Source organism: Liolophura sinensis, chromosome 6, assembly GCF_032854445.1.
Source record: "Liolophura sinensis isolate JHLJ2023 chromosome 6, CUHK_Ljap_v2, whole genome shotgun sequence".
Lineage (NCBI taxonomy): Eukaryota > Metazoa > Mollusca > Polyplacophora > Chitonida > Chitonidae > Liolophura > Liolophura sinensis.
Genome location: NC_088300.1, coordinates 71,223,727 through 71,249,490, shown reverse-complemented (window position 1 = coordinate 71,249,490; position 25,764 = coordinate 71,223,727). Strand labels below are relative to the sequence as shown.

General features: G+C 39.3%; 1 protein-coding gene across 1 annotated transcript; it reads right to left on the bottom strand.

Annotated features, from left to right (window-relative positions):
* Positions 1–153: 153 nt before the first annotated feature.
* LOC135467516 (arylsulfatase J-like) lies at positions 154–24,285 on the bottom strand. The gene is made up of 14 exons (XM_064745289.1): positions 24,165–24,285; positions 20,083–20,194; positions 16,834–16,885; positions 16,476–16,579; positions 14,167–14,270; positions 13,013–13,077; positions 10,484–10,585; positions 9,740–9,803; positions 8,502–8,599; positions 2,460–2,599; positions 1,870–1,928; positions 889–994; positions 471–601; positions 154–326 (listed from the first exon to the last, which is right to left on the bottom strand). Exons 1-14 carry the CDS (start codon positions 24,283–24,285, stop codon positions 154–156), a joined length of 1,431 nt encoding a protein of 476 aa, XP_064601359.1.
* Positions 24,286–25,764: the final 1,479 nt, after the last annotated feature.

The window sequence follows — 25,764 nt, the reverse complement described above, 5'->3', positions numbered from 1 at the left end:
CCGAAAATGAAAACACCGCTCCCGATTAATTTAAAGTCGAAAAAAATGAGCGCCAAGAATATGTACGGCATCGGATCTGAAAACAGTTCGTTTTAATAGGTAAATGGCTTTTCTTTATACGTCAGAAGATTTTATGACATGCCACATTGGCAGTTAACACCAGCCTGGACTCCAGGCTCCGCCGAAGTTGTTTGGGTTACCACGTTGGTCATGTGGTTGGTTCCCTGCCGGCACAGTACTCTTCCGGTACTGTTTCAACTTCCTCTTCATCAATTTTACTATGGACGGAAATTGGCTGGCGAGGTCAAAATGTTCACTGGGATCGGCTGTTGAATGAGAAATTACTTTTAGTCCACTGGGCTTTGTGCTAAAATTGATTGTATCGTCCTTCAAACATTTCAGATTTCTTTGCATTATTTCTGTCAAAGTAATATACTGAACATTTAATCACAAATTAAGAAGACTCTTACCCTCTATGTCATAGAGCCTGAAGTCAATAGACTCCCCGGTGACATATGTGGGTGAGGCACCAGACCCTACCACCGGGTACCAGCCGTTGAGGTCACCAGCCGAGCCCTGTATCAGCTTGTATTTACCCACCCTTAAACAGAATACAGATCATTTGGTCTGGAGTTCAATTCTCGGCAACATGAAACATGTCAGGCCTGAAAAAAAAATTTCAAAGATACACAAGTAAGGGCAATAAGCAGTGGTCACACGGTCTGTCGTATCGGTTCGTCAATTTTGATCGAATGAAAACAGGACAAGCCCTATTTTAATACGATATGTAGGGGAAGTTGAGTGGTGGGTGTGTGGGGTTTTGTGGTTGTGGTTTTGTGGTTGGGGGTGGGGGGTGGGGTTGCGTATCAAGGCAATCAACATATTAACCTTATTGCCGCCTGAGATTCGTCGATGTTGTACACAAACTCCTTACGAGCAGAGATTACCCCTTCACTTAGTGTAGGCCATTGGTTCACGCCGTCAATGTCCCGGTCTGGCAATTTAAGGGCCACATCAATGGAAGAAAACAAAAATTGCACATATTTCACATCCAACACAGCATCTTGTAGCTACATCAAATATTTAAGGTCAAATTATGTTTGTTTATTTATTTTGATAAATGCCAGACAAATACGGCGTTATGGGAGTTACAGTACACTGAATAAATGCATGTATAAATCAGAAAACAGGTTTCTAAGCTGGGAAGAATAACTTCGAGATGATAAGAAAAAAACTTGTGTGTAAAGAGTGATACAGACAGGAGTTATAGGCACAGAGGGAGCTTGTGGTCGATTTTGACTGAGATATTAAACGTCCTCTTGCACAAGGACACAATAATGAAAAAGTAAATACAATTAAGTAAACTACAGAGCTGTAAACGTTGCGGTTTTCTTTCTTTTTTAACTGTTCATTTTTTACTTTTTCCACTTTTGCAGTCGGATTTTTTTCAGTACCCCCTCCCCCCCCACTCCCGCGAGAAGAAAAAGGAAAATCTTCCTCAAAGAGAGATCGGGTGGGAGTCATATCTAATCATTCATGTTTGCTTGCGAAAAGGCCTACCAAATATAGCCGAGCAGCCATTGGCTGATTAACTCGAGGCCCGACTTAGTTATGTCCGGGCCCGGGATCACTCAATGACAGTGTCATATACATGTACATAAGTGTTTCAACAAAGCGCGAAGCAAAACGTAATCCGATTGGCTTATTATGTCGGAGCCCAAGATATTTTTGTGGGAGTTTTTCCTTTCTTCTACTGAAAAAAAAGAAATACTCCCAAAAGAAAACCGCCATGTCCCTTTTACGGTTCTGGTTTTTTACCACATTTTCTGTTCATCAAGCGGCATTGAATTGTACACAACACTACATTACCCGGTGTAACTCCGGCAAGGTGAAGAATTGTGGGGAACCAGTCGACAGCATGGATCATTCTGCAATTATATAGCATTTGGAGGCTATTCGGTGTGGTAGTGCTAAATAGTATACTAATGTGATCCTCATTTTCAGTAATAGTATTTATCTAGTATGAAATATAAAAGACTACAGCATAGAGAGTAGACCAGAGCGACGACGAGAGTGTAATAGTTGGCGTATAGTCACACGTAACCAACCTCTTCTCAGTTTACACAATTTAGGACTTTTTCCAACTGCAAAGAATGCTTAAACAGTACCAACTAACAAGCCATCTAGCATCACGGCTAAAAAGAATTATGTAAAAAAAAAAAAAAAAAAACAATGCGGTGGTGTTATCTGTAATTTATCAGAAGTCACTGTTGGAGAATTCATAAAATTGCTCAAAACTAACATGGCACTTAGCTCTATTCTTGTCGCCGAGATGTTGTTAACTGGACGGAAAGCTTTTCTTGCAGATCCTTCGTGTTGTACTGAATGAAAATCTACACTAATCTCTTGCTTGATGGAGTTCAAGTTACCATGTATAAATAATATTGATATGTACATACTGATTGTTAATGTAGCCAGTCTTTTTGATATGCTTTTTGCTGTACACAAATGCAGGTCCCTTGGTGCCTCCTTCATACAAGGTATTTTTGGAACCTCTCAAAGGTAGATTGTTAGATACCTTATGGGCTGGACCACCATTCTGAAGTTTAAATTATCAACAGCAGTTAAAATCCCGAATCCTTTTGATAATCATACCACAGATCACACGGAATACCCAAGTACATTCAGACTGAGTGAGCGAGTGCTTGGGGTTTAACGTCGTACTTAACAATTTTTCAGTCATATGACGACGAAAGATTCCTTAGAGTACATGTAATGTGCCTCCTTGTTGCAGGACGGATTTCCACCGCTCTTTTATCTAGTGCTGTTTCACTGAGACGCCTTACCGACGGCAAGTAAGATGCCCCGCCCGAGCCATTATACTGATACGGTGACCCGTCCTTGCACTATCCCCTTCATGCTGAACACCAAGCGAGGCAGTTACAACTTCCTCTTTTAAAGTCTTAGGTGTGACCCGACCCCCAAGTATATTCAGAGAGAAATATACATAATTTTTGATGTTTAATAGATACCATTATTGCCTGTGCTACAACAGCTGTAATACGTTTTGTTTCAGCTTAGGTAGTTGTATTACTTTGAGACAGTTATACTGACAAATGTTTTATGAGCTTCAGTATTATTATTGCCTGTGGACCGTTACAATAAGCTTTATTTCAGCTTAGATAGCATTATTGCCTTAAGACAGTTACAGTGACAAGTGTTTTATCAGCATGAATATCATTATTGCCTGTGGACAGTTACAATGACAAGTGTTTTATCGATTTGAATATCATTATTGCCTGTAGACATTTACAGTAAATTTTGTTTCAGTGTAGATATCATTGTTGCCTATAGACAGTTACCGGGAAACGTGTTTTATCAGCTTGAATATAATTATTGTCTGTGGGCAGTTACAATGACAAGTGTTTTATCAGCATAAATATCATCATTATTGCCTTTGGACTTTTACAATGACAAGTGTTTTATCGGCATGAATATCATCATTATTGCCTTTAGACTGTTACAATGACAAGTTGGAATGCTATTATTCCTTGTACACAGTTGCTATAAATTTTAGCTGAAATATAAATAGTATCATTCTTATATAGAAATATTATGTTTCTCAAGTAGAACAAATGGTGTAAATAATGACGTAATTAAGGCCGTGGCCGATTGGTTAGCGTGTCACTATGACGGTGAGTTCAAGTCCAGCTCATGCTGGCTCTCTGGTCGAACTTGAAAAGGTTTGCCAGCAACCGCGGATGGTCGTAGTTTCCCAAGTGCTTTGTCAGGTTTCCTGGCCGTCGTCGTATATGTGAAACGTTCTTGATTACGGCGAAAAACAGGAATAAAATAATAATCCAAAAATACGTAATTATTTTCGCTCACAGGATTACACATTACACATGTGTGTAATGTCGCTGTCTTGTTGCTGACTATGCTATGAATACGATCTGAAAAATGACTAACTCGACTGACGTCCGCTGCAAATGTTATTGTATTCTAAGACCCCGCGAAGTACACCGTCCGGACACTTGCCGGTATATATAAAAACACGACTTGTCCACAAAGTCGGCACACTACATCCCTCCTTCTCTTAGATTATAAATTGTGACATATCGACATGCATTACTTCTGACAGAGGATTTTAACTCGGTAAAGAACTTGAACTGACAGTTCAAACAATAGAGATATACACTGTTACTCTTAAACATGAATATTTCTTGGTAAGTATATATTTTCATATTTGGGTTATCAAGAAATGTAAACAAAAATGTATGAATGAAAGTGCTTATTGAAATAAACAGTATGATATTGAAATGCAATTCTTTTGCTCAAGATAATCATTTAACCTAAAATGTCATTAATGAGAAATCTCATATGACGTGAAATAAAACAAAGTGTCATTAACCAGAAATGTTAATCAGAAGTGTCATTTATCTGAAATGTCATATGACCTGAAATAAAACACAGTTGTGACTTGTTTATAAGTGTTAGTTAGATTCAGAGTAAGACTGTTAACTGAAACATACGCACTGTTCAAATAAGTCAGTTAACAACACAGTCACTTAACTGAGGAGGAAGCTTCACTTCTCGCCCTCTTCGAGTACTGCGCAAGGAAACACTGGGTTGCGCGGTGGGGTAGATCCTCTTGTCAGATGTTGATCTTTGAATTACTTCACTGCCCTTTCTGTTCACTTCAAGAAATGGCGTTCTGTGAAAGTTAGTGGAAAGTGTGTTGACTTTCTTCTGACGTGTCAGTATTTTGTCTCCTGGTTTCACATTGCAAGGAATTGCACGACGCCTGTTATCTGCATACTGCCGGGTTTTCTCCTTGTGTTTATATTCGGTGTATTCTACCTCTGTGTATTCTGGTGGGTGGGCAGAGTACTGTGGAATTGTATTCCTGAATGACCAGTTAAACCGTAAGTTAGCTGGGGACTTTCCTGTGGCTGAATGTGGAGCGGTGCACTATCTCAGAAGTATGGAAGGCAACTTCTGTGTGCTACACGAATTCCTTTCAGAATTGTCTGATTAAATCTCTCTATTTCTCCATTCGCGTTGGGCCAGTATGGAGTGACTCTAAGGTGAATAATTCCACTGTTAGCCTGTTTGGAAGACCTGAGACACAAACTGTAGACCATTGTCCGTCGTGATCTGTTCGAGGTAGCCGTGTTTAGCGAGTATTTCTTCCATCCATTTGACTATGTTGTCTCCAGTGGTAGTCTGCATGACTGCAATTTCAGGATATATAGAGTAATAATCCATCACGGCAACAATATACTCTCCAGCTGAAAATGGACCTAGGATGTCCAAGGAAAGTTCTTTCCATGGTCCACTGGGTAACGCGGTCGGTTGCATATATTCCGGTGAAGATGATGTTCCAACTGTTTGGCATAGATGGCACTGTCGAATCAAAGTTTCTTTCTCTTTGTCTAATCCACCATACTTTCTGACGTAGTAGCTGCTTGGTTTTCACTAGTCCAGGATGCGTCTCATGAGCAAGTTGTAGAGCTTTTCTCCGTATCTGTTTAGGAATCACAATCTTAATTTCCCGGAGGACTAATGACCAAGAAACTGAGAGTTCATATCGGATGTGTTTGTAGGGTTCAGGGAAATTGTCAGACTTACCTACCTGGATAGCAGTGATAGCTTCTAAATTTCAGCGTCTGAATTAAAAAGTTTGCTTATTGTCTGTTAGCTTCAACGCTTGTGGTACAGCGTAGCTCAACAAAACATGTTATATGTTACAAAGCTCATATATTCTTCAGCTATATTCCAGAGGTTTATGGTCTGTGATAAGTTCGAAATCGAGACAATACAAGTTCAGATGACAGCGTTCACTTCCCCACACAGCGGCTAGAGCTTCTTTTTCCGTCTGAGAGTAACGTTTTTCGACGTCTGTACGTGCACGGCTGGCAAAGAGTACCGGCAGGTAGTCACCGTCTAGTTGTTGTTGGGCTAGTATGATGCCAAGTCAGACTGGACTAGCATCAACAATCAGTCTGGATTTGGCATTCTGTGTCACTCGAAATCTATGCCTTTAATCTGTCAAAAGCGTTTTGCCGCAGTTTGCCCCAATTCCAATTATCACTTTTTTTTTGGCCAGTCGTCGGAGTGGCCCCGCCAGATTAGCAATGTATCGGGAGCAATACTTGGCGAGGCCAAGGAAACTCCACACTTCAGATGAGTTGGTTGGTTCTCTCGTCTGTTTAATTGCTTTAACCTTTGCTGAATCCGGATATACTCCTTTAGAGGATAGCACGTGTCCCATGTCCCATGTCGTCGGACATGTTTCGAACTCCATCACAACCTTGAAGGACTTGTCCAATATTATGCTGATTCATTTCGGGAGCGGCTGATAAACATCAGACTTTTATATCTGAATAATCCCTTTTGGGTCACAAACGAAGTTATGTTGTTTGACGATTGTTCCAATTCTATCTGGTGAAATCCCCATTTCAGGTCTAACTGGAGAACACCGTCGTACCATCTAAATCAGCTAAAACTTAGTCCACTGTTGGAATTGCATAACGTTGTCTTGTGGCTGCTTCATTTGCGCGCCTCATATCCACACAAATGCGTATGTCATCATTAGGCTATGGAACTACAACTAGTGAAACTCATTCAGCAGGTTCGACTGGTTCGATAACATTATCATCGAGGAGTCCTTGTAGTTTGTGTTCGACCTTTTTGAGGTGGTGAGGTAGTATACGTACAGGCTTGACTGTTTTGTTCACATGTATATTTTGAGGTTAAAGTCTGTGAGTTTACTCAATCCATTAAACCATTCTTTGTGATTTATTTTCAACTGTTCATATTTACATGTATCAGAGGTGCTTGTGTAACTAACCTTAGGTTCAATTCTTAGAACACCGAAAGAGAAAGCAGTTTAGGTTTGATCTGTATGATTAAATATTTTTGTTACAGCCATGTAGCTTTATTCCAGTTTCAGCTAGTTTCTCCATGTTTCATGATCAATGATGTTCGCATTAGCACCTGAGTCTATCCAAACTTTGAAAGGTACAGATGAGATGTGGATGTGAAGTTGGCCATCTGATTTGTGATTTTGGTTTAATACAGAGACATACCCATCACCTGAAGATGACAAGTTAGCACAGGTATTTCTACTTTCACCTGGTGTATTTGGATGTACTTGATTAACACGGGATTGTCGAATAGGTTCCCCTTTTTGATTAAGCTTGGTTTTACACATGGAAGAAGTGTCCGATAAAACCGGATTTCTCACATTTGTGTTTCTTAGTAATTTCACAATTTCGACCAAAATTTCCACACCTGATGCAAATGATGCCTTGTTTATTTCCTCTGTATGATTGTTTAGGTTTGAGTGTCAGATCTTGTTTGTTTCCGGGTTTTGTGTTCTGGTAACAAGACTTCAAAGTACTGACGTACCATTGTCAACTGTTTCACTTTTACCAGCCTGCTGTTCAGCTACTTCAAACAATCTGGAAATTGTCAACTTTTTATTCAGTGTCAAATCAGCTTCACGCAGATATTTTTGGCGTAGACGATTTGAAGAACATTTCTCGGTGACATGGCCACGGATGAATTCTTATTTCTGGTCTCCAAAATCCCAAGATAAGGCCAGTGAGCGCAGACGAGGTATGAGATTCTCGAATGTCTCCCATTGTTTCTGTCTAGCCTGGCGAAATATGTGCAAAGATTTTCTGTGGCTTAAAGTGCTCATCAAACTTAGTGATAGCTGAATCATAGTCATCTCCCGTATCTGTGAGAGTTTCACATTTATCCTGCACATCGGGACCAGCTAAATGTAATAACAGAGCTCTCTTCTGTTTCCCGTCTGCACATGGGGACCAGCTAAATGTAATAACAGAGCTCTCTTCTGTTTCCCGTCTGCACATTGGAACCAGCTAAATGTAATAACAGAGCTCTCTTCTGTTTCTCGTCTGACTTCGGGATCAGCTAAATGTAATAACAGAGCTCTCTTCTGTTTCGCGTCTGCACTTCGGGACCAGCTAAATGTAATAACAGTGCTCTCTTCTGTTTCCCCTCTGCACATCGGGACCAGCGAAATGTAATAACAGAGCTCTCCTCTCTTTCCCGGTCGCCATACTTCATGCTCGTTGCCAATGCAATATCGCTATCTTATTGCTGACTGGGCTAAGAGTACTATCTGACAAATGACTTACTCGACTGACGTAGGGCATGTTATTGTATCCTGCGACCACACGAATGACGTCATCCGGGCACTTGCTAGTATATATAAAAATACGACTTGTCAATAAAGTCGGAACATTGCAATATGTGCATCCTTGTCTTTGAAGACAGACCAAACCCTCAACTTTCCCGTTCCTTCTATATAATCAGCTTTGAGGCAAACTTTGTTCCTTGATTATACTAGGCCTATGAGTAGGAGGTAACATTTTAAAAGAAAATTATTCTAAATGTCAGATAAAAAGCTCTTAGAATAAAGCTACTTTGTACTTTCAGGAAGACTAAAAGTGATTTATCGGACTTACATCAGTGTTAAATATGATGACAGAGTTTTCCATCAGCCCAGTCGCCTCGAGAGCTTGCCTCACATTTCCCACAGCCTCGTCCATGGCAGTTACCATTGCTGGAAATGTACGAGACAGGAACCAGCTCATTGGCAGGCTATTAATATCTCATGACTGAAATACGTCAATGGTACGTAAGAAATTAACGTTTTTAAACTCATACATAAACGAAACTGTCACACAGAAGAATTCCAAGGAGACGAAATTTTGTTGTCTCGGGTATCTAAAAATGCTGGGGGTCATTTGGTAAAACGCTTGAAAGCTGGAGTAATTTCACGCATGAAAAATGTAAAAGGGCCATTGCGTATACATCTATTCTAGAGGTAATTAGAAAATCAAGGTTTATTTCATAGATTCTAGCAAGAAACACTGGATTTCTTCACAAAAAGTCGACAGATGGTATGACCACAGTTATTTGCAATGAAAGGTGGAATCACACCAAAACGGCCACAGCCATTTTCTGCTAACGTGCTTGATAACCCTATAATTCAACTTGTCATCTGGAATTTTTACTAGGCCATGGGAGACGCTATGTTAGATTTATTTATTTATTTAATTGGTGTTATACGACGTCGGTCAGCATTTTGGTGGGAGGAAACAGGGTAGAGCCCGGGGGAAAACCGTGACCATTCGCAGGTAGCTGGTTGACCTTCCCACGTACGGCCGGAGAGGAAGTCAGCATGAGCTGAACTCACAGCGACCGCATTGGCCAGAAGCTCGTGCGCTAGCGCGTTAACCAACTGAGCCACGGAGGCCCTTCAACGTTTCAGAGAAAACGTGAAACACGAATATATATATGCTTGCCGTTTTACGTCGTACTTTCCAGAAACATGATGTCGCGTCACTAGTATCCCATGCAGGCTCACATGGTTGAAAGGCAAAACAGTTTCGGTGTGACGTCAGCGGAAACAGGTGCGTTATCGGCTTATAGAAATAACTCGCGTCTGATTAGGGAAAATTGATAACATGGACGCACTTTGATTTTTTCAAAATGAGCGATTTTGCTTACTCTGAATTGCGATATCCCCGATATGCAACATAAAAAAAAATAAAAAGACAAAAAGTCTTTTAAACTTTATGTTACAAACTTTATCAATGCATATGTATACATTGATTCCGTGTTGTATTTTCTTTTAAGCAAAATAAAATAAAGCTTCACACGCAGAGATGGTTGGACGAAAAACTTGCTTTTATCTTACCGCTATATCTTCGTCTTCTCCTATTTTTAATGTGAGAATTCATGTCTTCATAACGCTGTGGAACCTGAAACCAAAAGAACCTTGTGCCAAAACGAAATGAATATTTTGGCAATCTTCGCCTTCCAATGATTGAATGAAAATTGTGGCAAAATATGGACCACGTAGGTGGTGCATTCAAGTTAACTTGCAGAAATTGAGAAGTCTTTCTTTTATCATGTGTTGATTTGTTTTGAAATTTCAGAAGAACAAAAGTGCCCATAATTTTTGCTGAAAATAGACGAAAAGGTATGAAATTCGAACTTCGTCTGTACTCTCAGTGAAGCTAGGTACCAAGTTTTCTTTCAGAATAACCAATCATTTAGAAGAAAATAGTCCAGAAAGCTGTCATAACAGGAAGATCACCATTTCGCTGAAAATGTGTTAAACAGCGAAGAAGTCTAAGGTGATCGGTAATTTGTTGTGGTTAAGCCACTCATACAGTTGCAATTCAGTATAATAAACCGTTTTATAAAGAAACTCTAATAACTGTCCAAAACTGGATAGAAAGTCCAAAGCAGGATTACGGCCATAATTTTGTCAAATGTGTACCAAACATTACGAAACTCAAACTAGATCTGTAAATCGGTAAAGCCTTGTCCAAAGATCTGGCAGAGAGTAAAGAAGATAAATATTTCAACACATATTTTAAATACATGCGCCCATAATGATTCATGCAACAGGTGTTTGCTATTAAAACGCATGTACCTGAAGAGGACCATGGACAGCTTGGAAGGACAGGTACAGAAATAAAGGTTGGTCTGACGGATGGCTATTGATGATATCAACGGCTCTTTGTCCAAACAGCTCCTGCAAGGAGGAATTATAATAGACCATGAGATGAAGAATGACATAGCCCAGGATTCCTAACCATGGAATGAGTGATGAACAATCCTGTACTGCGTATGAGCAATCATTTGATGGGATAAAAATAAAGTTAGCATGGAATACGTGAATACGTTATGTTTCAATAATAATCAATATTATTGAAAATGAAGTTGAACAATCATGTTCCATGTAACATTTTTTTTGTAAAACCAGCTTGACAACCAATACAACAAGGGACAAAGATCATGGAATGACGGATAAGCAATCATTTCGTAGAATGATAAATAAGTTATCATAGAATGAGTGACGGTGAATATTGGGGTGATGAATGCACAATCATATGCGCAAGATAGAACGGATTGGGAGGAGGAATCATGGGATGAGGGATGCATAATCATTTGGCAGAATAAGCAATAGGTAGAATGACGGATACGTAATCGAACAATAAGTTGAGACCAGTATTGAGAGATAAATAACCATATGACCAAAGATGAAGCATCATGGAATGAGTTTAACAACCATACAACGATTTCTGGATGAGGAATGAGCAATCCTTTGACAGAATAAGTAGTCAAACAAAAAATTGGGGATCAATACTGGTATCCAAGAGATGATCAATTATATACCCAAGGACGAATCATCATGAAATGAGTTTAACAACCATATAGCGACGGTCTAACAGTCATGGGATGAGAAATGAGCAATCCTCGGACAGAATAAGTAATCAGAATAAATAAAACTGGCATATTGGAGATGACCAATTATATGCCCAGGGATGAAGCAAAATGAATAAGGGATGAGCATGATCATTTAGGACGGATAAGCAATTATTTGATAGAATTAGTCGAATAAGGTATTGTGTCCTCGTGGATTATCAACTTTGGGTAAGGCAAAGAATGTTTTTGCGATAAACGTTTTCCTTAAGGTGTGCTGATAGTCAAAGACAATGAATCACATAATAAAAGATAATGACGCTGGGATTGGTACGACTTCATAGTGGGTTGAATGTCAGCAGAATGACAAAGCTCTTCCTAGTTTTCTCTTTAAATGTACTTTCCGGTAATTTTGTGTCTCATTCAATTATTCAAATCAACACACTGGTCAGGGAAAATAATTAAGGTACTTCATTAAAACGGACTGGTGCAAACGTCCTTCTTTCTTGAACTGAGAACGTCGCAAGTGGGTTAATGATGGTGAAGGGGAAATCAGTGGTTCCCAAGGCTACTTATAGATGGTCAAATGGTTTAGTGAAATTATTTTGTCTTGACGGTAAAAAGCACCATATATACGGCACAATATAAAATCTTTAACATGGACAGTAAAATCAAAGCAGCAACAACAACGCAATAGTTGACAAATGGATACACACCTAACTACTATTCTCTATAAGGGACTGTTTGTTAATGTTAGCATAGGAGCTCGCCCAACTGCCTTAATAATTCATGTAAAAGACCACAAATCAAGATGGCTGACATCGATGACAAAATATCGCTTTTCTCGTGTCCTGAATTCTGTGCGACGAAGCAGACATTCGGTTACCAGCCGTCAATCAATATGAATGTTTTAGGTCAAAACGACATTTCACACAACCCACCAAAGTACTTAGAAAGTATATAAAGTACGAATTGGGACGGGATCATGCAAAGAGAAGCAGTCCCCAGTTTTTTAATAACTTTGGAAGGGCGCATATATGTGTAATCAGTATTCACATCGTGTACCATGCTCTAGTATACAAGTTTCGATAATAAAATATTATCTCAGTTGCGCTTTGATTGCAACTGTTCATATATCAAACGTGACGGGTTTGTTCAACAAGATAAATATAAAGCCCCTGGTCATAAAAATGAAGTGGAAGTCATTAAAAAACTGTTGAGAAAATAGTCCGAATTATTCTGTCTTCAGAAGTTAGCTATATCACAATAGCCTGGCCTTAGCAGCCATCGCATGAAACTAAACGACAGACTTTAGCCACGGATGGGGCAACTGCCGCTTCATATAGGCTTACACTGTAGTTTCCATTGCACGCCTGTATTGTACATCACAGGTCATAACACATTCAGTTCATAAACATAGTCTTTGTTACTTGTTTGGAATTGAACAATATGTAATCAAAGCAGGAGCACCGGTAGTTAGAGAGCAGTATAAATTTTGAACATCTAGCCTTATTGTATCTAATTCCATTTACATGTATGTATGTTCTGTAAGGGCAGTAGAGTCGTATTAATTTTAATATCCAACTGGCATGCTTAATATCAACTGTCGCAGTTATATAAAAGCTTTATAACTTTACTATTCCTCTTGATTAGTTGCTTGACTCACCTGCGTAGCTAATTTTAATTTGTCTGAATGTATTTTAACAAAGAGATAACATTGCGCAATTTTAATTGCATATATCGTTTTAATACATACCGTGGAGTAGATGCCCTCGGCTTCGGAGTAGAGTGTGTCGTTAAAGCGCATATCATAGCCACCTCCTACAGTGAACACGAAGTTTTACAACACGGTTAGCCGATGGCGCATTTATTGGGAAATTCCTAACTAGCTGACTGATTGTGTACTAGTTTATATTTATGTATTTATTTACTTGATTGGTGTTTTACGCCGTAGCCTACTCAAGAATACTTCACTTATACGACGACGGCCATCATTATGGTGGGTTGAAACCGGGTAGAGCCCGGGGAAAACCCACGACCATTTGCAAGTTGCTGACGGACCTTCCCACGTACGACCGGAGAGGAAGTCAGCATGAGCTGGACTTGAACTCACAGCGACCGCATTGGTGAGAGACTCCTGGGTCATTACGCTGCGCTAGCGCGCTAACCAACTGAGCCACGGAGCCTACTAGTTTATAGGCAGTACATTGTTACTAGTGATGGAATTAGTATAGGCCAACTGAAGACTTCTCCGACCAACCCGTGCATGTTCTCGTTATAAAGTCGTTGTGTGCCCCTTTGTTTGGGGCTGGATTAGAATATGACCTCACAAAGGGTGGATAACTCATTGTTTTGCCCTGACCAAAAGGGTATGTAATAAACATGTGCTGGGACAATGTTATCATGTCATTTTCCAGACACTGGTCGATGTTTGGAATGGTTAAGTGATTCCATAGAGCCACAGACCATACTCATTACTGCGCATGTGCCGCCCTCTACGCTCACTTTACATCACTGCCACCACTGTTCAGGATTGACCTTTGGGGCCTGTGCGACGAACCCTGGTTTGTTCAGGCTTAGCCTTATCACCTGTGTCTTTGCGCGGAACTATTAAATTATCTTTCATAAATAAAATTTTAGGTGTTGCTTAGAACCATATTCTGCAGACTTAAGGTCAATGCATGTGTTTAAAGGTGTTGAAAAAAAGACATTGCTTTTCCTAACATCACTTCATACCTCATCACCGGGACCCCAGTGACCTCAGCGTTCTAGGCAAAATTTATCTAGTGGTGGCTGTGATGTAAAGCGAAAGAGAGTAAGGATTATTTTAAGCCCTGCGTGTGGTGAAAACTCCGAAAGAGGATTTACAATTAATCATTTCAGGATATTGATGACTAGTAAATAACGTACTTCTGTGAGTGTAATGATCCTCCAAACCAAGGTAGAACCCGACGAAAGTATCAAATCCTCTTGAAGTCGGAAGATACTGTTGATTGCAAAACCCCAGGTGCCACCTACAGTGTAATGTACAAATTGTGCAAAGTTTAACCAACACGTCCTTTATCCTAATTAATCTGTATAGATAAACACATATCATATACATAGCAAATAGCACATAGCAAACATAAAATCCAACTCAAATTTACTTTGGAAAATATAATATACACACCTGTAGCAGACTCGGGAGCCTCTCAACGATGTGATCGCTGTGAGTTCAAGTCCAGCTTCCTGGCTTGCTTTCCGATCGTTCGTGGGAAGGTATGGCAACAGCTTGCGGATGGTCGTGGGTTTATCCGCAACTCTGTCTGGCTTCCTCCCACCATAACACTTGTCGCCGTCTTATATGTGAAAAATTCTAGAGTACGGCGTAAACACGAATCAAATAAGTAAATAAATCGCTCTAGTAGCAAATACCGTACATACAAGTGTGAGCACTTCAGATACAAAATGTCATGGATATAATATATCACAAGATATAACAACAAAAGAAAGGTACTATACGGTGAGATCCTGCATCTAGAGGAGTTTTAAAACTTTCGCATTAATTTAAGTCACGATATTGCTTTCTGGTAGTTTTAGGGAAATTGTCCCATATTAAGGGCGCCTGGAAGCAAAGTTTTCCCTAAACCTTTCTGTTTTTGGACGAGGTGTCCTCAAGTTACACCTATCTATTGACCTGGCATGACTATATATGTAGCACAGAGAATCAAGCAAATTGGGATCCACTTGAGCTGCCCAAACATTGTCCTAGATGACGTTTTAAATGGATATAGTAATATGAACCTAGCGCCATGCTTTTGAACCTTTGATAATATGTTAATTTGAACTACCAGGGTTACCCAAGACAACACCACTTCATGACATGGTTGTTGTACAGCACTGTTCAAACAATAAATAGAATTTCATTGTATGGTGCCTTCTTGCATTTCTTAAGTTGTATTTTGCTGTATTTTGTCTATTGTTTTCCTAACTATGCGAATTGCCGTTTGAGAGGCCCCGGTTCTTTTGAGTTGTCTTTGGTGAGGCCCAGGTTTTTTCTTTTTTTTTTTTTTTTTTTTTTTTACAGGATGCGGTTTTTCCTCTGTTTGGCCCCGTTTGTTTTCTTCAGGATGTAAGTTGTCTTGTATGCACTGGACCCCTACTGTTTTCGCATGATGCCATTTGTCTGCTGTGGGGCCCCGTTTTTTTTTTCTCAGGATTTGAGTTGATCTTCCGTGGGGCCCTGAGTATTTTTCTCAGGATGGAACTTACGAACTTGCACTTCGATTGGTTTTCTCATTATACAAGTTGTCTTGTGTGCATGGAGTAGCGATTGTTTTTCTCAGGACGCAAGTGGTCGTCTGTAGGGTCCCGAATGTTTATCGAAAAATGCGAGTTGTCCTCTGTAGTATGTTTCTTGTGGGACAAGAATTGCCTTCTGTGCAAACGGCCCAGATGTTGGAAATCGGGAGACAACTTGAAGTTCAAGAAAAGAATTCAGATCTTACAAGATAGATCGATGTCGGAGTAGAAGTTTTGAGGTTTCCGAGGAAAAATTAGAATAATGAATAATTACCGTTTATATTAAGGTTCCCAGCTTGTCTAGAAATCATGACACAAGATCAAAATCAGCAAATAACATGTTAAAACTATTTACCTTTCCTGTTTGTATCACAGTAAACCAACATCATGCTGAATAAACTACCTGTGATTAATGAATGAGAATGTCACTTTGAATACACTGCAAAAATCTATAATTCCTGTAAATGAAGTATATTATTCGCCTTGTTGATTTCTTTTTAAATCTTACAGATACTTTTCTGAATTATCGTTTTTGAATATCATAGCAAAGGTTAACAGCTTGCTTACCATTCCGTGAAATATTACAGGTATACCACTTCCATGGCTTAAACATGCTGGCCTGCAAATAATATGTGTTTTTCTCCAAGAAAAAGAGAATTATTTTCATTTCAAATGATGTGAATATGTCGCACCTGTTCAGACCTAATATCCAGTATATGCTTTTTCAATAGTAAAGGTTTTGTCCCTGTAATATGGTTTCCACGAACTGTATCGGCTTCACACTGGACCCAACTATTTCTCCTATCTTTTCACTTTTACCACAATAGCCTATCGATCGGTGAAATGTCTGTACACACATTGCCTGTAAACGTATAGACATTGAACACTATTACATCTGTCGATGTGGCGAAGGTTTGTGTATAGTGGTTTATACATACTTGCCCACCATGTGGTTTATGTACCCGGCTTCCTTCAGCTTTTCAGGTAAGGTTGTCAGGGACAACGGCATGCCTCGGGGCTCCAGAGGATAGATAACGCCCGACTCAAAACAGAATACAGAAGAAATCAAGAAGTCACACAAAACATATGGCACAAAACATTATATTTAAATATTTTTGTCACTAAATTATTCGTCACAAAATCAACAGTGTTTGAAAGGTTTACAGGTAACATTATTAGTGAAAAAAACTACTTTTTCTATATATCTGTTTCCGTACTTTGATTTCGAATTTCTGTGTTTGAAACAATTTTGTAGCAGTTTTAGATGTTTTCCATTATTTTCAATAGCAGGCATACCTGTAATCCCGTGTGGTAAGGATACTTGCCAGACATGAAGCAACTCCGTGAGCTGTCAACACGGAACGGTTTTGTAATTACTGACATATTTTATTTCATTTTTTGTTCCTGTCATAAATGATACAAATGGAACTACTCTACTGTCAATAGCCAGAAAAATTGCATATGATAAATCACACGTCACTGTGATTTGGGAGTATAGTAGGGAATAATATGCTTATATTGCAACTGTCGTAGACGAGATAATTTCGTACAAAGATGTAAACTCTGTCAAAAAAGAAACGCAACCCCCGTATTTTAGAGATTTTAATATTTAGTTTTAGGACGGCACAACTTTTTTCTTATTGAAGACAGAAGTCAGAAATTTGGCAGAATAATAATCAAGATGGTCATGTTTAAAACTGTCTTTTCAAAAGTCATCTCACAGACACCAGTTGCTCACCAGGGGGCGTCTTCCTCAGTATCTCGTATGACCACCACGAGTGGCAATCACTGCACGGCATCTCCTTGGACAAGAGCGGATAATACGCCGGATTCTCTCCTGGGGAATGGCCCTCCACTCCTCCTGTAACGCAACGGCGAGCTGTTGAAGCATCTGTGGCGGTGGCTGACGTTGACGCACGTGTCGATCCAGAGTATCCCACAGGTGTTCAATAGGGTTGAGGTCTGGTGATTTAGAGGGCCACGGCAAGACATTGACGTTGGAATCCTGCAGAAAGTTCATTGTTGCACGTGCAGTATGACGCCTGGCGTTGTCCTGTTGAAAAAGCTGTGTCTGTCGGTCAATAATCGGGAGAAGGTGAGGCTGTGACACGTGGTTGATGTAACGTTGGGCTGTCAGGTTCCCTGGAACGATCACCAAGTCTGATTTCTGGTTGTACGAGATGGTTCCCCAAACCATAACACTGCCTCCGCCAAATCTGTCCACCTGCCGGACGCAGATGGGCGCAAAGCGTTCATGACGTCTCCTATACACACGCTGTCTTCCGTCGTGACGTGTCAAAAGAAAACGGGATTCATCAGAAAACCAGATGCGCCTCCAGTTTTGTAAAGTCCATATCCTTACGTTGTTGCACCACCTGAGTCGTAGGCGTCGATGTAAGGGGCGTAGTACAGGTCCAACAACTGGTCTACAGGCACGTAAACCCGCTTCTTTCAGACGGTTCCTAATCGTTTGAGCCGACACTCTCCTCAAACCTGATATTTGTGTGGCAGTCTGTGTGGTAGGGCATGCCGATTACGCAGGTGAAGGACCGTTGATCGTTGGTCGAATTAAAGTTGTTGTAACGGCTCCAAAGTCGGGATATCGTTGTTTTGTGAACATTTAGGTGTCGTGCAATAGTACCAAAACTTTCTCCGGCTTGAAGACGACCAATGGCGATATTTCGGTCGGCAGCACTCAGTCGCGGCATTTTACCGACTGCCTTTCGTCGACGCATATATGAATAAAATACGAAAGCACATGGGCTTTTATACACCCCCACACTATAACTGCCATTGACATGATTTGCATGTGAATGGTCCTGTGTGCGACGTCAACAGGGTCAGTCCATGCGTTGTGACGTCATAAGCAATAAAATACACTTAGGAGAGAAAAGGCAGTTGTTTGGATGGTAATCTTCATTAAAAACGTGTATAATTTCATTACATTTGGCTAAAATTTAGTTTGGAAGCAATAACTTTATTCGAACGAATTTTTGATATCCGAGGACAGGGGTTACGTTTCTTTTTTGACAGAGTTTATTATATTAGCAAGAATGCGCAGATGACAAAAGTTAGCATAAATGCATAGGCCACACACATTAACCGGGTGTATATATTTGTACAAATACATATAAAGGGACGAAACTGTAAAGTTGGCGTCTCCGAGAGCTTGTAAATTGTGCATGATCAGCACAGTTTTAAACTATAGAACTTGCAGTCTTATGGAACATTTATTTCCCACCCACGCTTGTAAAATCTGCTTTCCACCTGTTTTTTAAATAACTTAGTGAAAGACATGACCAGACATGTTGACACTTGAATGGTCCGTGTCTTTGGATGCAGTAATATTTAGAAAAGGCGAAAAAGCCAGATTACCTTCGCGAAGGTTGCTACAAAGGCATTTATATTTAACGACCTTTTTTTGCTGGATGTTTAAAAGGTACTCTTAACAAATATTATGGTTTTAATATTAATTGGGAAAAAGTTATGCCAAAAGAATATATTGAAAGAGGGAATTCATTTTAGGCGTATTTTATATCTCTTAATAACAGCCTAACATCTCATGCATATTTCAGTCACTTGTCCTAAATTTTCGAAACACGTCATCTGCGAACGCGGGTCAGCTTAGCATCCTTCCTTTGGACTCTCTCCTCGCTCTACAAAGTCCGTGTTTGACCGCTATGAGCTTTTACTCCCCAAGAAGAAATCTGAGAAGCTTTTTGTTACTTTTGCACTCTTGGACACGTCTTAACTGCATATAAAATAAAATTAAAACCAAGCTTGTCATGTATCCTTTAAAGTTAGCACATCACGATACTGTCTAGTGAATGAGGACGCTCGAGCACGAGTAGATTACTCTTTAATAATTTTGGTACATAGCTTACTTGTATTCATGCAGAAAAGGTACAGGGACCAGTTTCACAAAACTTTTGCAGCCCTCCATAAACGTCTGTTAGCTGGCTAAGGGTCGTTTAGCCGAGCACCGTAAGCAGGCTAGGATAAAACTGACTAGGGCCGTTTCACAAAAATAAAACTGTCTAAAGCAGAGCCGGCTGCGTGGTCTCCCTGCAGCAATTTGATAGGTCTTGTTCTACCCTGCGATATATGTAATAAAGTGGAGCCCGTCTTATACGACTTCTAACATTTCACTTGTACAACGGCTGCGAGCATAATAGTGTGAAACCGGTCTCGAAACTCACAACCATCCACAGGTTGCAGGTGCGACTGGAGAGGAAGCCAGTATGAGGTGGACTTGAACTCACAGTCACCGAATTAGGACATTAATTATAACGTATAATAGGAAACCCACATTGAAAACATAATTCATCTCAGGACATGAGTTTATGTCTGTTGAACTGCAAAGTTTATAATCATTTCATTGACATTTAACTAGGTAAACATTACTAAACATCAGAAAACAGTGTTATGTGAACTATTATTTATCCCAGCCACATACTGCCCTATTGCAGGTCGTTGGTAAATCAAATATAGCTAACTATATCTAAGAGTAAAAACATAAACGAACTGAAACGTGACTGTACTTACGGTGAACAGTTTGGTTGCACATAAGAAGAACCTAGTATCACACCATCTCGCGCGAGACCGTCGAGATGTGGCGAGATGATATCAGGGTTGTGCCAACTCACGTCATTCCAGCCTTAGAAAAGAGAAATTTTTTTTCTTTGAACCAAGTACTTTTGTTTATGTTGTAACAGTGAAAGTGTTGGAGTTAATATCGCATGTAGTTTAGTTATATTATTGCACAAATAAACAAAGCTGTTTATTAAATTTATTTATTTATTTATCTGATTGGTGGTTTAACCCCGTACTAAAGAATATTTCACTTATACGACGGCCGCCAGCATTACGGTGGGAGGATACCGGGCAAAGCCAGGGGAAACCACGACCATCCGCAGGTTGATTCCAGACCTTTCCACGTGCAACCAGACAGGAAGCCAGCATGACCTGGACTTGAACTCACATTACACGTAGCAAATTAAAAATGGTATGATGGAGAAGATGATGTGAGGTTGATTTGATTTGATTGGTGTTTTCACTTCGTACTCAAGAATATTACACTTATAAGACGGCGGCAAGCATAATGATGTGGGAAATGGGACGTGGAGCCTCTAGGCCAATACATCTTGTGTTCAGAAATCTCAATTTGCTGAGTGGAGCTTTGCATGATGTAAAATAACTAGTGTCCTCGTATGTAATGAGATAATCTGCTTTTTAAACAAAAAACGGATTGAGCCCGGGGAAATCCATAACTATCCACAGGTTGCTGCAAGAGTTTCCCACGCACAACCGGAGATGAAGCTAGGATGGCTGGACTTAAACTCACACGGCTTATCACTCCTGAATCATTATGCTGCTCTGCATGTTAACCGACTGGCCTACGGAAGCTCCCATTATATTGCACTCACTCTTCCAGCGATATCGGTATTTTATATATGAAGCAGAAAATGTCATTCTGAGTTCATTTCGGCCAAGCAATCTGTTTTCTCTTCAATGCACTACAATTCAGTTTTAAACAGTGTGTATTGATATGTGCACAGCACTGTAGTATACTCACTGACACCTGATAGCTTTGCCTTACAGCCTACCTTTTTCTATATCGTTAAATTACAAAATCAGTTTGAGAAATCTATAGTGATGTGAGACATCCAGTAGAATTCAATTCTTGTCTGGCTTGGAATTTGTCAAGTGCACTATGGCAAGCCGTTTTGATATTTATTTCTAATTCTATATACATGTGTTAGCAAAGCACTTGTAGATGAGTGGAGAAAGTGCTTACTAATGCGTAAAGCGCTTAGCAGCCCTGTTATAAATCCTATACCCACAAATCAGAGTATGATCCCTCAAAACGACTACAATTAATACATTACTACGGCCTAGGTATCTAGGAGTAGCAGCTATATAGCACTGGTTATCTGTATACATGTGAAACATTCGATAATGAATACCGAAACAGCTTGCCTGCAAGGGCAAGCGGGTTTTAGTATATGAATGTATTAATTTATTTATTCATTTAAGCACTTCTTTAAACGAACATTTAACGTATTGACGTGGATTGTTGAAAACCTAATAATATTGTAAATGAAATAAATAAACAGGAACAGTCTGGCAACTGGCACAAAGTGTGTTCAGCAATAACGTACCAATGTGACTGCATGTTCTCTACGTCTGTTTTATCGTGAGAAAATAAACATACGTTGTGAATACCTTTGTAAGTATACAAGGTGCATTATACCAAGCTGTTTTGATATTTATTCTCCAATTATTTATTTATACAATTGGTGTTTTACGCCGTACTCAAGAACATTTCACCAACTCCACGGCGGTCTGGATTATGGTGGAAGGAAACCTGGCAGAGCCCAGTGGAAAACCACCACCATCCGCAGGTTGCTGCCAGACCTTTCCACGTACGACCGGAGAGGAAGCGAGAATGAGCTGGTCTTGAATTCACAACGACCGGATTACTTGGAGATATCACAGGATTAACTGTCACATGTACTGAAATGAGGCCCCTATTTAACTTTAATTATGCATACGTTCAAATTAACTATAAACATACTACAAATATGTAATATGTAAACTACATGTACAAACAAACTAAACGTAGTTTTATTTGCACATGTACCGAAGATTTCCACACATATATACAAAAGATTTCCTCATACATACTGCATGTATATACAAAAGATTTCACATGTGTATAAAATAATTGTATGTACACACATTTAACGTTTATCTGTATCCATTTATTTCAAAGATACAAACGACTTGTACACATGCATAGTTACGATATAGATACTGAAAGGGCTTACCAGAATCCATAGGATTTCTATGGAATAATACAATTCCTTCAACATATAACTCGTCAATTGAATACCTGAATAACACTACGAAGGAGAAAAACATTGTTAACCAATCTGTAGTCGTCGAATATTTATGTTTCCTTAAAGTTCTGTGATATCTCCAAGTAATTCTTTCAGTTTTGCCAGTGTAACAATGCCACATGGGGCCTCTATGCTGAGTGGTTAGGACACTAGTGCAGCCGAATTAATCAGGAGCGGCTCTGTGAGCTCAACTCTAGCTCATGCGATCTTCCTACCGATGGGACGTGGGAAGGCCTGCCAGACGCCTGCGAATGGGCCGGTTTCATCCAAATCTAATGCTTCCGCCGTCGTATGCGTGAAATATTCTTTAGTACGACGTAAAACACCAACCAAGTCAATAAATAAATCCATAAAAAATAAATATAATGTAAAGTTATACTTACTTTATATATTGGATTTTTGCTTAACACCATACTCACAAATAGTTCACTTACACGAATTCGCTATGGGTGGGGGAATCAAAAGTCCCCAGTGTAAACTCCCGATTCACAATCACGCTACAATGCTGCGTACATATATATGCACTCCATATTGGTGGAACACAAGTGTGTGATCCTCATCGAGCATTAGTCTGTTGGTATTCCCATCTATGTGACAGGGTAATTTTAGACTGTTGATATTCCCATCTATGTGACTGGGTAATTTTAGACTGTTGATATTCCCATCTATGTGACAGGGTAACATTAGACTGTTGATATTCCCATCTATGTGACAGGGTAATTTTAGACTGTTGATATTCCCATCTATGTGACAGGGTAACATTAGACTGTTGATATTCCCATCTATGTGACAGAGTAATTTTAGACTGTTGATAATCCCATCTATGTGACAGGGTAATTTTAGACTGTTGATATTCCCATCTATGTGACAGGGTAACATTAGACTGTTGATATTCCCATCTATGTGACAGAGTAATTTTAGACTGTTGATAATCCCATTTATGTAACAGGGTAACATTAGACTGTTGATATTCCCATCTATGTGACAGGGTAATATCAGACTGTTGATATTCCATCTATGTGACAGGGTAATTTTAGACTGTTGATATTCCCATCTATGTGACAGGGTAACATTAGACTGTTGATATTCCCATCTATGTGACAGGGTAATATTAGACTGTTGTTCAAGTGAAATATTTTTGAGAATACCGTAAAACACCATTTGAGTAAATAAATAATTAGAATACCAAAACGGCTTGCTATGATGCACACTGTGTAGTTACAAAGGTACTCACAAATGTATGTTTATTTTCTCATGTTCACACGATAAAACAGGCGTAGAAAACATGCAGTCACATTGGTGCGTTATTGCTGAACACACTTTGTTTCATTTGCCCAGAAACATGGTTCCAGTTTATTGATTTCATTTACGAAATTATTACTAGGTTTTCGACAATTAATGTCGATACTTTAAAAGTTGGTTTAAAGAAGCGTTTAAATGAAGTATCAAAGTTTGACATAGGTCAGAACTGGCTTCGTGCAATTGGCTCAGATATCACACAGTAGGCCTATTTGGATTTAAGTCAAACTAGTCTGAGTGTGTCTTATTACTACTGAACTAAGATTTTTATCTAAACGTTAATATTCAATTATGTAATTAAAATTGTAAGACAAGACTTAGGGTTAAATAAAGATTCTTAAGTAGAAATTTTAACTAGGTCTGACTTAAGTGTAAGATAGTTTTTTGATAACTTTGTGAAATATTTAGATAAATATTAGGTCTTACCTAAATCATCTGCCACAATAAAGATGACGTGTGGACGGGTAGCGCCGCGACACCCCGACACCGAGAAGCAAATCAGCAGTAGCAGAGAGACAGTGGTGTGCACGGAATTCCTGCTATCCATGTTGTCTGTATATCTGTACTGAGGAGAGAGTTGTATACCCTGCCTTACACAGCTGCACATCACTGCAATCAATATCTTTTTTTTTCTTGGAAGTATGGAAAGGGTTAGATGATACAGACAAAACACTCACGCATTCAGCTTTGATATTTTCATCTGCGTTGTTCTTGTGTTTGTTCTGTTTTTGTAAAGATCAGCTGGACCCAACCATTTCAACAAATCACGTGGTCTTCACGCTTTTGATTCACATAACACTTACAGTGTAAACCCTGTTTTGTCTTTTGTAGCAGTAAGCTGTATTCATTAAATGGACCAACTTTTCTATCCGATAATCTAAGGTTATGGAGACTAGCTTTATATGACATCTAAATCTACTACACTAAAAAACTAATCTGTAACAGAAAGTCTATTGTCTGAACGACCGAATGTTATTACAGCAGATTATTTTGTTAAATATAACACACACGCTCTATTAAATCAACACAAAGATTCTGTTAAATTAACAAAATGTTATGTTTAATATAAAACAAATAACAGAATACATTCTAGCATCACTCAGACAATGGATATTTTGTATAAATTAGCATATTAATTTTTTGAGTGTATACGTTTCGGCACCCAGAGCATTCAAGCATGCACAGGAATGTAACTGATGCACTTCCGTAATACATCTGCCCAGATTTAAATGTGGCTTTATGAGGCATGTTGTACCAGGTGTTACCCCAGAGCTAACACCTATAATTGCTTTGCGAATAAAGCACATATTTATATGTTCAATGATTCATTTGTGTCGCTTTTAGTTTCGGCGAATGGATTTTAGGTTAATGTTCACGTGACAGGACGAGCCTGTCCACGAGACTTGGCGTGATCGAGGCTTTTGTGGCAATCCTTTTCTGAAAAAAATGTATACTTTTTGGTTAAGTATAGGTGTAATTAAGCCATTTCAAGTAAACTCAGTATGAAGTAAAACTGGGCTTATCGAGACTGACGTTAATTGTATAAGCATGGAGGTAGATTACATAATTCTACCTCCATGGTATAGACAAAGTATTGCTTTAGATCGATGTATCGGTAAATTTGTAAGACGTGCTTTTTCACATTTGCCACTCAGAACATTTCAAACAGGACTATATAAATATAGTGCAAAGTTTAAGACATATGCATCAGAGTTTTGACTTCCCTCCTTACTTGACAGATAATGAAAAATCAATAAGAATATTTTATGAATGTCACCTTACTTATTGAAACATTGAATGTATATCCAAGTTATATCCAGGAACTCATGATGCATGGTGATAGTCCTCGACGATTAACAAGGAGATGCCTTCACGGATGCAAGTATCCACGGATGCAAGTAACCATGGATGCAAGTATCCACGGCAACGCCAGCATTATTCACGTTCCCGTCGTCTGCAAAGGTGAGTGCCGACTAGAACCAGGCAGGTAACAGAACAATACAGAAAATTCCTGTTTAGACAGTTA

Bases quoted from the DNA above. Each gene is read 5' to 3' on its own strand.
- LOC135467516 (XM_064745289.1), bottom strand. From the start codon at position 24,285: ATGGATAGCAGGAATTCCGTGCACACCACTGTCTCTCTGCTACTGCTG. The intron at 16,886-20,082 runs GTAAGTACAGTC...CCGTGTTGACAG, and splicing joins GTGCAACCAAACTGTTCACC to CTCACGGAGTTGCTTCATGT. The intron at 2,600-8,501 runs GTAAGTCCGATA...TTTAAACTTCAG, and splicing joins TCATCATATTTAACACTGAT to AATGGTGGTCCAGCCCATAA.